This window comes from Falco rusticolus, chromosome 11 (genome assembly GCF_015220075.1).
Source record: "Falco rusticolus isolate bFalRus1 chromosome 11, bFalRus1.pri, whole genome shotgun sequence".
NCBI lineage: Eukaryota > Metazoa > Chordata > Aves > Falconiformes > Falconidae > Falco > Falco rusticolus.
In genome coordinates, this window is record NC_051197.1 from 26,326,381 (window position 1) to 26,343,172 (window position 16,792).

The 16,792-nt window shown below is 42.1% G+C and overlaps 1 protein-coding gene across 1 annotated transcript in view; it reads left to right on the forward strand.

Annotated features, from left to right (window-relative positions):
- Nucleotides 1-16,792, forward strand: part of NOTCH2 (notch receptor 2) — a 78,740-nt gene that overhangs the window by 21,675 nt on the left and 40,273 nt on the right. Inside the window, exon 5 of the mRNA XM_037404426.1 lies at nucleotides 6,200-6,322. Within this exon, the coding sequence (XP_037260323.1) occupies nucleotides 6,200-6,322 (123 nt within the window). The remainder of the gene's footprint in view (nucleotides 1-6,199; nucleotides 6,323-16,792) is intronic.

Consider the following 16,792-nt stretch of genomic DNA (forward strand, 5'->3'; position numbering starts at 1 on the left):
GGTTTGTGCTGGTAAAGGCCACAGTTAACTTCAGTGCTTGGATGAAGATGAATGCGTGTCTTTCTCCTTGCCACTCTTCTCAGTCCCTAAAACATACTACATTCTATTCCCTTCCTTTTTATCCTCTGGTTCCTCCAAATTTTAAGAGAGTTCGTTTCCAACTCGCCACACCCTTTTTGTCTTGTAATACCTCCAGATAAATTATGCTTGCTTATGTTCTGATGCTCTTAGCTGCCCTGAGTTCATCCACAGCAGGGGTGATGTGCGTATTGAGGGATCACAGGCCGTGTTGGTTTTGTGTGTCAAGCTGGGCTCCCATCACCAGGGCACACATCTACAAATGACCATATGCCACCTGGTTGGGACCCTGGTAGTCTCATCCTGTCCCGCTCCTCCCCATCCACTTGTCAGACTGGCCACAGAGTAGTATAGTCATCTTGGCATATCAGGGTTTTTTGGAGGCTTGGTATTTTTTTACTGAGTAATTCAACTCCATGGGAAACTGATTGTTTGGAAATGCTTTTGACTAGACTTCCTACTTAAGTGTATTGCAGTTTGGCACATGAACACTTGGTGTGTGGTAATCTAGAAAAGTAAACTCTCTTCCCTTAAGTGTTTCTCTGTTGTTATTTGTGTGAAAGATGTAGCTGCCATATACTGTTTAGGATGAATGTACAGTGACTGCATTCTCATGGGGAACATCTGGAGTCACAGGTATGTACAGAAAGAGCATGTAGAACTGAACTTGTGAAAAGTGCTGTCTTTTTGAAGACCTTTGTCTTGAAGCATGGCTCAGATGACCTTAAATGTACATTGCCAATGTTATCTAGTGCCTGCAGAACAACTTTTTGGGTGTCTGAGCAAGCATGTGACTTTGAAGAATTTGGGAAAGCTGATTTTAAAATAGAAGGATGTATAACTTTTATTTTTGTGTGAAAGCAACAATTTCTAACATTGCTTGAAGAAACAGTGCTTTGAAAGGGTCTTTGGAAATGCTGTATCTTAACTAACAGTTGCTCTCAGGGAATTTATTGCTTTTCTACTTTGCATTTTTTGAAATGAAATTGTAAACTAAGTACCTATGAATTAACAGGTTTGATCAGGAACTCAAAATTTTCTTGGTCAGATCTGTCCAGTCCCTTCAAGCAGTTCAAGATCTCACACAGAAGCAGTGTGGTGGGGGGGAGAGGAAGATGAAATTTGAAGGACTTGATCCTGTAAAGCTGATAAGACAGTTTGCTTTTGTGATTCTCTTACAGGAGTACGAGACTGGGTAGTAGCACATTTTCCCTTAGACAAGCATGTGGGCTGGCTAAACTATGGTCAGGAAATGAAAATGAGGTTACTGTAGTAACAGTTATACACCTACACTGCTCACACAAGTTTTGGATTATTAGCTGCTTTTTTGGACTTGTTACACAACACATATAGTGGGGATGAGTTAACGCGGCTTTCAGAGCCTTCACTTCTCTATTTCCTGTATTTGTTTAAGTTGGCCGTGTTGTTTTGCTAGCTTGATTTTTAAAACTAGTCATTTGAAAAACAGTAAAAAGAAAAAAAAAAAAAAAGGGAGAGGTTGGAGGGGTCAGAATGCTTACATCAAACTGTTTGATAAAGGCAAGGCGCCCAGCCTTTCCTTACCCCTTAGTGGAGCATGGAGAGTGAAACTTCCGAAGTGTTAGAAAAGGTTCTGTCTGAGAAGGAGAGGTCAATAGAAAGAGAAGAGAAACGGAGGCCTGTCATGCTCAGGGAAGATGTGAACAAGGCCTGCTCGTCTGGAAGAGAATGCCAAGATCATGGACTAGAAATTCCTCTTTAAGACTCCCTCTCTGAACTGGAGCAATGCCGATGATACTGTGACTATAAATGGAATTGCTCTAGCCCTTCCTTCTGGACTGCCTTAAGATGATACCGTCGCTCAGTGGTATGGCCATAGAGACAGGAGGCAGTTACATCTTGAACTGCTGGAATGGTTTTTTATATGATTTTGCATCTTGTGACATGTGAAAGTGCTTTGAAGTAACTGACTGTACCCAAGCAGCAATTTAGACATAATTAGGTTACTCCTGGATTGGCCCTAAAATGGATTCTTGTTTCCTGTAGATGTTTTCTTCTTGGCTTTTGAGTGAATTTCTGGTTTTGTAAATACAGATACATGAGAATGAGAGCTTGAAAATGTGGAAGAAACCTACAACCTGGAGTTATGTGTCATGGCAGCTTTTTCTACGGTAGCACAAGTACAGTTTGTGTGCCATGTAGTCAAGCTGCTGTTTCAGATTCTCAGGTTCCCATTTCACTCATGGATTTACACAACGAAATCTTGCATTAGGTAATTGGTTAAGTCACATGTGTTTGAAGTTGCCAGCATTTGGTGACAAGTGTAGGTGAAGAGTTATATATACTGTCAATATTGTATCTGTATGAAAGGGACAGAAAATAAGAAGTTAAATCTAGTGTAATCATTTTTCCTGTGGGCTTTTGTTGGTTTAGGTGTAAACAAGATTGTAGACAAGTGAGCATGTTAGGTCAATCATAACAGAGTCATAGTAAAAATACTTCTGTGGAAGCGACTTAACCTGGAGCATTCACAACTGCTTTAAATATAAGAATGAGCTCGTAGTCATAAATATTTGACAAAAAAGGAGTTCATTTGGCAACTAACCTTTCATGGAATGTTAAACAAGTCAATAGAGGAAGTTCTTAGCTGGGAAAGTGATTATTCATTGTTATCCATCAAAATAATTACCCATTAACTAAGATAAGGACCCTAGGGAATTCCAAGGGCTTGTTCAGGAAACAATCTGTCAGGCTGGAGCAAGCTGTTTATGAGAGCTGGAACACTTCCTGGGAAGAGGAAGTAACTTCATGCCAGTTTGTAGCAGTGTCACTGCACCGTACGGTGAGCATCATGAATAGGGTCTCACAGGCACGCTGAACGTCCCGTGGTGGTGAAGACCCTGGGATTTAGAGATGAGCCGCATCCTGTGGGGTGCAAGATTCTGCATGGTGGCAGTCTTGGGGTGCCAGATGATGTCTGTGCCTCTCTGTTCCAGGTGAGCTGGCTCTCTTATTTGGAGTAGCCCATCTCACGTTTGCTTTGAGAAGCTGAGGTATCGGAGTTGTGTGCAGGCAGCTGCTGTTGGGCACCTGATATGCAGAACGCTAACCTGTTTTTAAAAAGATGCAGGTCAGTTTAGCGCTCTGTATGGAGATCTCTAATTTCTTGTTAGCAGGCCCTAAATCTCAGTAACTTGACATTTTTGTTCAGGTATAGATTCCTGTCCCTATAACTAATTGGTCCTGCAGAAAGTCTGAGGTGTAATTTATAGGTTGAAATAAGGCTAAGGATTAAGATTTGGAGGCAATTGGATACAGTGCTCTGGAATGGGGTGGAGATTTCAGATGACATAGGAGTAAAGCTATCTGCTTGTATCTGTGTACGAGAGGAGGAATAACATGCTGTTAGCAGTGGGAACACTTTTCCCCTTGAGGTTCTCATTCCTTAGCTTGACGTGCTTGGAGATAGATACGGAGCAAAAGTCAGAATATGTGTTGCAAACTGTTCTCTTGGAGGAAGAAAAGAAAGGACAACATGTGAGTCCCAGCACAGGAGGGAACAGGAAGCAGTGTCAGGTGTCCAAGTACATCAAAACAGTGAAAACTGTGTCTTTCTGGAAGAGTCAGGTTATAGAACTGCAAAATCAGATCCTGGGACCCAGCTTAAGAAAAGCTCAGGTCACTCAGAGTGACTTCATGCTCATCGTGCTCAAACTTAGGTGCATTGGCCCAGACAACCATGACTCTGAAGGGCTGATTTTAAGAAGGAAAGCTGAACTTCAGCAGGACAGTTTCACTTACAGATGAAGCAGATGGCAATGTTGCAGTGTAAGTTGGACTTGAAGAAGACACAGAAATCATGCTTTTTTTACAGCTTTTAGATGTTCTGAAACTAGGCCAAAGTTGTTTTTCAGAGTAAGACAAATTTAAAGGGAATTTGGGAGTTGGGAAGTTACCAAAAAGGGAATCTTATGTTTTCTTCAGCTGTGCACTCAAAATAGTGTTGCCTTCACCATTTCAACCATTCCTGATTCCCGTTCCCTTGGAGATGTATTTTGACTGAGCACACTTGGCTGCGTGTTGTTTCTCTTGAACCTTCTACTATATCACTTTTTTTTTGTAAGCTGTTTTTGTTTCTATTCTACTGTTGCTAGTGGTATCCTCCAACTTTTAGTATGGGATTAATGGTTTTATGCATTTGCATGACATGCTTGAGGACCAGCTCTTAGATGGTAGTATAGCTGGTTAAAATGTGAAAATGTACAATGGCTTGGTGTAAGGTTTTAGTATTGGGGTGATTTTCGTGCTTTATTATTACCCAAAATCATTGGGCTGCTTTAAATTTGTGTATGGTACAGTGAGATTGTTTTAGATAAATACCTGCTGTCAGGAATTTGTTTACAAGAAAGTCGGGTAGGTCTTCGTATTGTCTGAGCTGAATGGATAAGAACTTAAAACCTCTTGCATTTGTGGTTCTGGATATATTTCCACGCTGATCACGTTGCTGGCATGAGTGCAGTCTGTGGTCAGCGGGATGATTCTCCTCCAGCTACAAAGCAAGCTGATAGGACACCCGTGTGTTTTACAGCTGAGTCCTTGGTCATGCATGGTAGCTTTACGCAGATTTAAACATGGTGATCTGATACTAACTGTATTCCTTGGTAGTTGTTCCTCAGCAGCTTTTGCCAGGAAGGCACTGCTCTGATGAATAGGATTCAGACTAACAGTGTTATATTTCCTTTTCTTTTTAACCTTCCATGCTGCCATGAAATTTGCAGGATATTGGGTGAAGGTGGGAAGGACTTTGAAGGGAGAGGGTAATATTGCAGTTTTGGGGGTTTTTTGGTTGCTTTATTTTTGTTTTTTTAATGTTCAGTCTGTTCTTCCTTGCTGATGGGCACTAATGCACTTGATGCAGCTTGGCAGCAATAGTCGTTTTTGCTTCCAACTCTTACCTGTAGTATTGGAGCAGTTCAAGAGGTGGGAATGCGTACAAATCATCTCAAGTCTCTTGAGAGTAGTGGCAGTCTGGAGAAGCTGTGTCAGAGCTTTACAGTCTGTCTCATCTGCCACACAGCGTGATCAGTGTTGGACCAGATGTTGCTTAGAAGGGTCTGTGTGACTTAACACAGATGTTATGGAAGTGTCTGGAACAGGGCATCAAAAGTAGAGGGGTTAAAGCATAATTTTGGATGAGAGGACTGTGTCATGTTAATATTACATTCCAAAGCAGTGAAGAGGCAGAGCTGACGTTTCAAATTAATGTGTGTGTTCTGGAATCATTTACTTCATTCACGTTAACATGCATCCACTTGCGCTTTGATAAATAGCGCTCTCATCCAGCAGAAATGGCAGGTTTGTTTAATGAGGCATGAAGTAAATCAGCATGTGAAATCGAGGGGAAGATGGATTATTGACGACTCCCTTCCCTAATGTCCCCGCTCTTCCTTATTTGAAAGGAAAGGGAGATCTAGCAAGGGTGTTTTGCCAGTCTGGTCACGTTCATGAGGAGCTTTGATTTTCACTGCGGAAGGGTGTCTGTTTTTTTCTGCTTTTCAGTCAGGGCTTAGTGTGTGAGCATTGCTTGGATGGTGGCTGATTTGTTGATTGACTGACGTTTGAGGGCCAAGTCAGGAATTTGGAAGCTCATTTTCAAAGCACAGATGATCTTTCTCTGACATAGCCAAGGCATATGAGCTATGCTGAGGTACTCATGAAGTGAATGCCAGGCACTTTTGCCGTGGGAAAAACTTGTCCTGACTGATGCTCCAACTGCTACTTGGTGGGCAGTGACGAGCTTACCTCATGGTATATACTAAATATCTTGGTCTTAACTTTGTTTGCTTTGAATGACAGTGCTTGTTAGTCACTTAAAAAATACCCTTGTCGCTGTGGTTGTGGAAACCTATTTGTCCATAGACCCATGGCAGGAGTGTTTTAACTGTGTAATCTGACCTGCGTGCTATCAGCAAAGGTATTCAACAAAGTCTCTGGTCAGCATGCTACATTGAGGTTCATCAGGATTAGGTTAACAGGACAAATTTTTAAGAAAAAAAGGAGAAGGGAAGCTGTGTGAAGGGTGAGTTCTCTTCAAAAGAGGCTGGAAGTCCGTTTCAGTCTGCTGTGTTTCTGCTTTGTCCAGGTTTCGAGGGAAGCGTCTGTGGGCACAACGTTGACGACTGCCCAAATCACAACTGTCAAAACGGGGGAATATGTGTGGATGGTGTGAACACATACAATTGCCGCTGCCCACCACAATGGACAGGTACGTAGTACGGAAAACAAATGCAAGGCTTCTGCCTCTGCCCCAACGTATGACCGGAATTGTGTGTAGCTGAATGCAGCTAACATCTGTGCCTCGTTCTGCAGTCTGGGGGGCAGATGTCGGTGGAACACTTGAAAGAAGATTGTTTGCATCAAAACCACCGCAATGGAGGGCGGTTTTCCATTGCACCAGATTGTTACAGGCTTATGTGCACCTGGGTTTGGCAGACAGGTCCCATGATTCTTGAGCTGCAGTGCAGTGTGACTATCAGAGCTGCATTTCTGCTTGTATGGATTACTTTGTAAAAGGAGATGTGTTTTTTCAAAAGTACAAAACGTTGCTTTGCTACTACAGGTGTGTGCATATAGTGGTGCTTTCCTGGTACATTTGGGACCATTTTTAACCTGGGATAATGATCCTCATGTAGATAATAGTAATGCTGATGACGAACAAATCTGAAAGGAAACATAGGTGGGAGAAAGGGAGGGAAGAGGAGAAGTGTATGTATGGGAAGCTTACGTTTTTGCTACTATTATTTTCCTGCTGTGACTGATTTTTATCTGGAGTTCTCTGACCAGTAAAGCTACTTTTGCTTCATAAATGCGTCTGCTTTACTCTGAGTCTGTAGGAGGGAAAGGTGTGAATTTCAAGAAAGTGTTATACATGATGTAAGGAAGCAGCTCACAGGAAATTCAGTGTCATATTTAGTCACAAAATGTCTCTGTACCTCAAAAATAAACAAATACCTCCGGTTTTGGGGTAGGTTTTTTTGAGTCATACTAGACATTCTTAGCTGGCACACTTTTTCAGTTGAGCATAGTTTTGCCCTTCTTTCAAAATCATAGGTAAAAAACCAGCCCTAAAACTGGAAAACTTGAGGTATGGACTCAACTTGCATTTTTCCTTTCATAAAGTAAATTGGGATACTTGTTTTGGAACTATGCTTGAACTAACTCCTCAGGTTCTGAAGAACCTGTCACACATTTTTCTCTGTATCTAGAAAATACTGTGTTTGAAACCAGAACATCTATAGTGATTGGTAGCTCAGACAAGTGCACTGTGAGGAGCTTGACTACTTAGAGACCAGAGGTTTCATGTTCTAGGTTTTTTCCTCAGAGAGCATCGTTCTCATGATAAACTGGTTGTCATTAACTGTAAATGAGGCTGCCAGTTTATCCTCATTAACTTTAAAAAATTCTGTATTCTTAAATGAAGTTAAAACCACATAAAAGTGAAATGCACCACTGCTTGCAGAGGTTTTTGAAACTAGGTGTAAATAGGAGAAAATGAGTCCTTCCCTTAATGAGCAAGTACCCTTGCTTCTATACTGCTTCTCTGTCTAGATGTCCTTAAAGCCTGCAGAAAGTGAAACCTGCAAAGGAAAATACAAAAGGGAGCTTCCATATGGAGCCAACAACCCTTCAGTGACCCTTAAAATCTTGCTCCATGCCACAGAAATTATAAACGTTGTTATGGCTTCTAGCATTTGTCAGTCGTAAATTAATCTTGGGCCTATTCTTGAAGCACAGAGGGTATGATGGATCATGAATGTGTACAGTGACGGTATATAATCTACAAGGGATAATTCTGCTTTGTAGGGGCATCGTAACCTTAGCTTGGCTTTCAGGATTTGGGTGGATAGCTGCTGTCAACTAGGGATTGACTTTTGCAACTCAAGAACACCTGGAAGACACCTAGGTGGTAACAGGCTGTGATTCTGTTTGGTTTTGTGGTAGATTTTCTTTCTGATTAACTACTGAAGTTCTTTGCAATGCAGCTGTGGTGGTTCCCTCTCTAAACCTCTTACTGGCTCTGACTGGCTAGCATTTGGAAAAATTGTTAGACCCATTTTGTGGCTCAGTCTTGTGGCAGCTTTCTTCTGTGTGGACAGTTTGTCCAGGAAACCCTTGTGTGCATGAAGGATGCTTCCCTTCAGTGAAACCCTGGAAAGAGAGAGGAACTCCCCAAGCCTTATGTTCCCATGGCTTTCTAAAACAATTTAATGGAGTGGGCTTTCTGAGAATTTCCTTTGTTTATGGTGAAGTTAGGGTTATCAGCCCATCAGTGGTTTTAGCTGATGGCTTTTCAAGGCCGTTGACTTTCTGGTTTTCAAGAACAGGGTCAGTTTGGAACTAGCACTGGTCTCACCATTTAGGAAACAGCAGCTTGGCTGTTTGGGCAGTGAGTATTAGAGCCTTTGGGGAACTGAACTGTGTCTGAACAGTGTCAGTTCTGGTGTGCAAACTAAAACATGTGTAACTTTGGAAGTAGCTATGCATGTTTGTATTGGCATATGTTTGACACGCGTAGGGCAGTAGCTCTGTGCATCCACAAGATGCCTTAGCGATAGCCATTCCTCTGCGGCGCAACTGCTGATCGCTGGAGGCTTATGATGGCAATGGAGGGCTGTGTCTGGTGTCTTCTCTGTGTTGCTTTGCTTGAAAGCCTGTGCAGTGACATGCTCTTGGCCAGCTGGCCTTTAAGAATTCATTTATTGCATTTGTAATACTCCTTTTGCCCGATAAATGTGTGTAGGTGATGTCCTGTGATGCCCCAAAATCCTGTCCAGCTCCACAGTGAATGCAGCCATGTGGACAAACTTCTTGTGAGTTACCTGAATGCCTCTTGTTCTAATGTGGTGCTGCAGATCATCCCAGCAGCGACTCTTTTCTGCATCTTCAATTAGAGACCAAGAAGGTGCAGGATGACTGTGCGTGTCCAGCTTGGAGACATGAGGGGTGATACCGAGGCGGGGCACAAAATAGGGAAGGTAGATGGAGCACTGCTAAAATAGTTTGAAGAGAGAGAGGACTTTTATCAAGACTAAACGGCAGCTGATGCAGACAGGAGTAAAATGCAATAAAATTTGAGTTACTCAGCAATAAGGAAATGTTGTTGTATAAGTGCAGGTCCATCCTTTGCACAAACATGGTTTATAACATTGTAAATCATCTCTAAGGTAAGTGGAGAGAGCTGAGCAACCAAATCTTTTAGTCTGTCCTGAAAAAGTCTTATAGCCCAACAGTGTCAAACTGTGAGAGTGAACACTTGAGGAAATGAAAAGCTTCCAGTGAGACCTTGCAGCTAGAGGACATTGTGTGCTGCCTCAAAAAAACCAAGCACAAATACGCATGTTTGTAAGTAAACGTCAGCCAAAAGTGAAAGAACGTTAAATTTTCTAAAAATACTTAACAGTGTAGATGCGCTGTCTTCATAACAGTTCTGCATTCTTTTCCTTCAAATACTTACTTGTCAACTCTTGGAGAAGTTTAAATTGGTCTGTTTGCAGTTTTTTAGTCTTTATTTAACCTTTGTGCTGTGGATGATGATCTAGCCTGTTTGTTAATATAGTTTGTGCTTCATGGCAGAGAGAAACCAGTCCAATTCCTTGCTAGAAAAATCAAGAAGCTGTACTGCATCCAGTGAGGAATAGTTTTGTGTAAAGTAATATTGAAGCATCCTTTACTGAAACAGAATCTGTCCCAATTCCTTTTGGTAACCATCTGCTGCTTGTAATTCCCTGACAGGTGGTAGGCTGGACTACATAACTATGCATTTTTTTAAAAAATATTTTTTCTGCTTGCTGCTAAAATACAGCTTTTGAGACATTGTTTTTGTCTAATTTCCTGTTCCTCAAACAGAGCTCACTGCTCCTCCTTCATTGAAGTGTGTGCCTTCTCTTTCTCGTTTTGCTGTTTTGTCCGGAAAGATAAAATCTTGCCTTTCAGAGACAATGACAAGAAATTCCTGCTGTCAGTAATGTTTTTGTCACCTTCAAAGTTCTCGTATTTCATATGCTTACAGTGATTGTCAACCTCATAAGGCTGTAACTGGCAAGAGAATCTTGGATAGGTATTGGTGAAACTGCCTCAGATCTTTCCTGTTGCTGAATGTGAACTGATTTTTGTTGTTTGTTTGTTTAAGGATGACTTTATCTTGTCCCAGGCTAAATCCTTTCTCAGAACCAGCGTTTGCTGGTTCCTTTCAAGGCACAATGTTGCAGATGTGTAACGAAGCTTATCTTTTCTTGGAAATAAATCGAGATGCTTTTGTGAAAGACTGAAGTCTGTTTCTCTGTGTGTCAGGCCAGAGAATTTGGTGTGTTTTATGCATGATTTGGGCCAAAATTAGCCAGCAATCCTGGCTAATGCCTGTGCCATATGAAGATGCTTTATGCTGTTCCGCAGCAGTTAGACCAGCCTGATGTGCTCACTCTGCAGTCTGAGGACGAAGGTGTCTTTGCCTTCTCTTCCTGCTCCCAGCCACTCTTCCCCTTCCCCTGAGCTGGCTCTGGTTTTTGTTGGAGTGTGCCACTTTAGTTTACTAATCTAGTAAAAAATCCTGTTCAACTGCCTTCCTCCCTGGGATCAGGAATTAAAATTCACAGAGCAGTCTCATGGGTGAGTGGGTGCAGAGGAAGCGATGGCAGTGCAGGACACTGATGTGAAAGGTTAGGGTGTCCTTCTGCAGGACACAGTGAAACCATCTGAAAGTGTAAAGGCTACTCAGTTGTTCCAGACTACAATTCATATAAAGAAACAAAGCTTTGTTTAAAATGCACCTGTTTATGTTGTTGATCTAACCTATGCAGCTTTGAGTCAAGAAAGATGAGTTGAGAAATTGGGTACTAAAGTGATTAACAGTATAAAATGCTGTAAATGCTTTTGTTTTTCTTGGCTGAGGATGACTCGTACTTGACTGTGGAAAGTTTGCAGTGTTTCAGAGGATCATCATCAGTCTCTGTTTGGCCCAAATCACCTTTCAGGAACAGCAGAGATTAGGATTCGTATCCTCTGTTAAGTCCTTTGAACGGTTTGCTCCTGAAGCGCTGCATCAAGAGTTGTGCGATGAGTGTCTGGGTTTGGGAGGGACACAGTGTCCACACTCAAGTGGGTTTTGGAAGAGCTACGTTATAGTGCTTCAGTTGCAGGCTTGGCCTGCTTGCCTCTTTTCATTATTTCTACCCCTGTGGCTGGGAAGGCGAGACTCCCATGGCAGTTGTATTTAGGCTTTGTTTTCCCTTGAAAAGGGGGCTCCAGTGAACTGTATATTTTAAAATCTAGGCGACCTTTGTCTCAAGGGAAGCACAGTGTGCTAACAGCTGACTCCACCAAATAACTCCAGCATTGGGATCTAGCTTAAGAAGCAAATGTTTGTCTTGAGCAGAAAAGCTCTTCAGGCAGCAGAGCTGTGCTTTTTAATTAAAATAGCTGTTAGCTTGGTCATATGCTCTTAAACACTAGCACAAGGGTTACTTTTTCTGCAGAGCTTTAGGCAGGAATTTTCAAAGGGGGGAGTTAAGGGTTCGATTCCTATTTAATTAGAGTAATATTTGCTCCCTACCTTAGTTTTCTTTAAAAATCCGAGCCTTAAACTCTGGGCAGACGTGACTTTTCTTTGCTAAGAAGGGAGGATAAACATCAAAAGGCTAATGTTTAACATTTTTATGTAAGATCGTACGCTCTGGTATTTTGTTTTTTAAAACTTCCTTTGCCAAATACCACTTTTCCTCAGCTTCTGTATCACAAAGTATACAGTAACAAGTCATGTTAAGTCAGTGTTCAAAAAAAGTACTGCCTTGCTGGAATAGATGCTTGAAATATAGAGGAGACAACTCTGACATTAGATTATATGGTTCATAAATGCTGAGCGTGCCAGTCTCCTAAATTATGGAAAATGCATACTTGCTATTTTCTATAGAGTATTGGTTATTGCCAGAGAATGCTGTCGGGGTTGCACTTTTTTCTGATTCTGGTTGGCATGTGCATATATGACGTGCAGGGAACAGTCTTTACCTTTATATTAGCACAGGGAGGCTAGGTCAGAGACTCCTGTGAGAAAAGCAGTCATCTTTCCCGGTGGTGTGGTAATGGTAGACTTTCTGTTGCCTTTCCAGACTATTAAAAAGCATAGTAGCTTCTTTGGTACTGGCGGAGAACTGTCTACGCCAGAGTTGGCAAGTTGGCTGGTGATTTGCTGTCACTACAGTAGTATCTCCAAGAGACAGCTCTCTGAAGGAGGCCAAGAGGGATTATGATTCTCTTTCTTCCTTCGTGTTTGAACTGGCAGCTACAAAGGGAGCAGGGAGCACGTGGCAGCCTCCAGAGCTGGCAGCTCCAGATTTGAGTGTACAAATGATTTGAAACATTGGACATAAACTTTATCCTGGATGTTGTTTGTTTCTCTTGTGCTTGATTCCAGTGTTGTGCAGACGGATTTCAGAGGCATTAGAAGTTGCACCGTTAGTCAGTACCTTATCCAGTATGGATTCTGGAACACCTACCACAGCTTCCCATTTGTTTTGTGCTGCTTTCCATGTCCTTACAGCAAGCCTTGGTTAGGAGGTAGCTGTAATAAAACACCTGAGGTGTTAACAGCTGAACTGCTCTGATGACAGAATGACAACATCCAATTTAGACCATGCTGCTGCCTCTTCCCTTGTGTCTTTGGTGGCTTTCCAGGTTGGGAAATACTCTTTGCAGTCAGACGTGCCAAATAATCTCTTGTGGAGCTGTCTTTAAGTTTTCAGTACATCTTGCATGCGTTTGGCACTAGAACAAAATAGACTAGACCGCTGTGGTGCGGCTGGGTTAGTGGATGTGCTCTGTAAGACCAGGCTAACAGGTAACAGTTGTTTTAACTCCATCTGACTTGTTTCTGGCAGTTTCTGTCCCTTCCCTTGTACTTAGAATGAGGTGATTTGTCTTAGGATAATTACTAAAGATGCGTTGCTGAGATAGCTTGAGAAAATGAAGCTTTTATTGTAAGGGTTGGCTCCAACTGTTACATTTTTGCCTTGCACATCTTTTAACTTGTTAGGCATTTCCCTGATTCACTGGATTTTCCAGAGGTAAAGAGAAATGAAAAATGGAGAGTAGTTTGGTGATGTGTATTTCCTTTTGGTTGCTTCTTTATCCTGCTGTTGTCCCCAGTCGTTCCGCCTACCAGTGCCATATTAAACCAGTCTGTTGTTGGTGCATCACTAATAATTTTTAGGAACTTTGTTCTGTTAGTTTGTGTTACTGCCTCTGAAGCCCTATCAGGACCAGGACTGCCCTCTCTACCCAGTAGTCTGTGGGGAGTGATTTAGGGCAGTATTTAATGGATCAGGGTGTGCATAAGTCTCTTAAAGCCCAGAGTTTTGTATTTGGGGGTTGTAAAATCCCTTGTAAAAGCCCGTTAGTTCCACTACATGCTTCCCAGTGTGGTTATGAAATTAAACTCTTTTCTCTACCATATTAGCCTAAAATAAACACAGATGTTTACTCTGCTTGCTACAATTGTAGATTCATTTTCAATTGTTCAAATTCCATATTAAGCTCTTAAAATTTATGGTATCTTGGATGGCATTTGACATTGCCCAAGATACAGTAGATCTGTTAAACCCCAGAACTCAACACCTGAGGTTTGGAAATGGCTGCTGCTGCTTTGCTGCTCTGTAGTTCTGTATTTCGAATAGGAGAAAGATGGTGTGAGATCCCGGGGAAGAAGCAATTTTTTTGAGCTGTGATGCCTCTCACTTCTTTAGAAGACTCCTGCAAGGGAAAAAATACTTGGCTTCAGTCCTTGCTTCAGGGGAAACCACTGTAATACTTAAGTAGGGAAGACCTTTACTGAAAGCACATACAACTGGGGGCACTTTCTGCAGATGTAAACAGTGTAGCGCATTGAATTCTTTGTGCGCCTGAAGCCATCCCTGGAGCTGAAAGCAGCAGTTGTATTCATCTGATTGCCTGCAGGGAGCTGTGGAGATGGCTTTGTCAGAGCGTCTGGAATTTGGATGTGATCTGGACATCACACTGAGATCCCATTCTCTCAGTATTTCTTGTTTATTGCTTTGGATGTTCTTGTCTGTATAAAGGTGTTGCCTCTTTCAGAGAAATTTGAAGTTCTTTGCTCTGAGATACCTTGTGTGTCGGTATAAATGATCAACTATTTTCTTTTGTATACCTCACCGCGTGCTGCATCTTCCCTGCAATAACTGTTGTATTACACTTTTTATCATCTGCCTTTCTCCCTTTGTGGCTGGCAATTGCTTTCTAAGTCTGTTATGAAATTCTTCTCTCTGTTGGCCTGTCAGACACTGAACTCTATCCCTGTTCAGTGTTTTTATTCAGAGGTGGTGGCTTCAGTACTGCAAAATGTATTCCAGACTGAGGCTATGCCACTGGTATTACACAACAGCAACTGTTTGCATTAGCTATTCTTCCTTGTAGTCAAATGTCTTGTCAGTGATGTTTATTTTGTTGATTAAAGCTGTGATTGAGCAGAGGTCCCCGCTGAACTCTTCCAGGGAAGCTGAAGTGTTTCCTCAAGGAGTGCCTAACCTAAACTTTTTGCAACAAGTCAGTTCGCCTTTGTGTTTTACTTGGCGTTTGAGCATCAAGCCTTGTCTGCTGTTGTGCTGCCCAGCAACCTTGCTTGGTTAAATCTGAAATTCCCTGGCTTCCTCTTAGATAATGTAAATGTTATTTTGTTAAAGATATCGCTGCCTACTGTTCCTCTCCTTCCAGGCTGTTAATTAAATGCTCCAGTGCCTGTATGTATTCGTTAATTGTAACTTAGTTTTTTCAAGGAGTATGGATAATTCTGTGCATTAAAGATCAGTTGAATTTTTTAAGAAATACGTAATTGAGAAACAGGGGAGTGAATGTATTTTTCATAAGCACCATTTTACTAGAAGGCCTGATGGCTCCATGCAATTTTTCCTTTATTTTTCATTTGCTGAGGAGACTCACACAGCAGCTTAAGGAATCTGAGCTTTGACCTGACTGACCAACATGCATTGGGTTATGCTGTCAATGCAGATGTTTTCCTTGTGTCACAAGAAAGAGCTGGACAGAGAAATGTCCTTCCCCAGCCAGCTGTGGCCTGCCAGCCGGCATCCTGAATATACACGTGGGTAGTTAGAGAGGGGAAGAAACTTCGTGGTCCCCTGTGGCGTGGCATTGCTAACCTTCCACCAGTTAGGTTCGGTCATTTATACCGACAGTGTTTCTTATCTCCTAGTCCATTCTTGAGTCTTGATAAGATGCTGTTCACCTTCTCACTTAGTAGTCCTTTGAAACTCGGAGAAAAAAAGTAAACAACTCTAATGAGCCATGCTTTCTTTAGCTGTACTGGTTGTATTCAAAACCCATACAACAATCTTTGCAATACTTTGTGAATTAAATTACCCTTTCAGAGAGAATTTCTGCCTGGGCGTGGTTTATACCTTTCCAGACAGCGCTTTCAAGAGAGCTAGTGAGCTCTTCCCTGTGTACTGCAGCACTGGTGTGAGTAAGTGGCAAACTTCTGGTGAGGCACTGAGAGGATGGGGGCATAAGAGCTTCTTGAAATGTGATACTTGATACTCCTCTTCCAGTGAGTCTCTTAGGACCTTGAGGACCAGTTCCTGATTCTTGCTGGATTATCTTTCCAGTGTCACAAAGATTTTCTGACTTCCAGTTCAGTCTGAGACCAGTGCTGTCACAGTTGTGATTTGAAGAGAAATGGACGTTGCTGTCTTCCCAGCTCAGTTTTCAAGGAACTATTTTTTTTTTTTTCCCCCCAAAGCACGGGAAGGTATTTGCATCCTTTGTCCTTCTAAATATTTTTAGTGCCTAAACTAAGTGTGAGATCTCCTCTCGGGAGCTTTAGCATCTAGTACTCCAGCTGTGCATCAGCAGTCTTTCCTGCTGGAGAGCTGTTAAGAGGCCATGAAAACTTTCTCTTTTATGGGAAGTCTGCTCTGCCAAAGCTGAAGACCTCAGATTGACCTGGCTGTATTCATCTGCAGAATCGGGGCAGCTGGAATTCAGGTTTATGCAAAGCCTGTAGGTTCCGTAGGGTCAGCTTTTGGAAGTGCCTGTTGCTGCTTGCCAGGGTGACTGGTTTCCTATCTGCTCAAGCTAATGCTCTACTTCTTCAGTGTGGTGTTGTACTCATTTTATGTGCTGTCTGCCTTACCTTTATAAATGAGGCTTTATTTTCTTTTTTAACATAAAGACCTCTAGGAGATGGGGCTGGCTGTTTCTCGTCAATGAAATCTGGTACAGTTACTTCAGGGACCTTGAAGCAGTGCATCCTGTGTCTGCCTAAAGAGAAGCTCCCAGAGTTCCTGTCCAGTTCCTGCTGGTCTGAAAATGGGAGCAATTAAAGCAGCAAACATGTCTGTCTTTATGGCTTTTCTGAGGGGAAATATGCAGGAAGTGACTTAGTTTCATAGTGGGCAAAAAGTGCTAAGAGTTGAAGGCTGTTCCCCTTTTCTACTTCTAGTTTTCAATTTTGAAATACCACATGGATGAGCTGTTTACTTTGTACAAGGTCACTTCAGAACCTGAGTCGGCATTTTGTTGATTTCCCAGGCTCTGCAAATATCAAGGTCAGGTTAGGCTTTTATTAGTTTCTTGGAGTAATTTGTGTTTCCTTTCTTGCTGTGTTATATATGTATGTTTCTATATTTCCTTTAAAATACTGTACAGTTAGTGT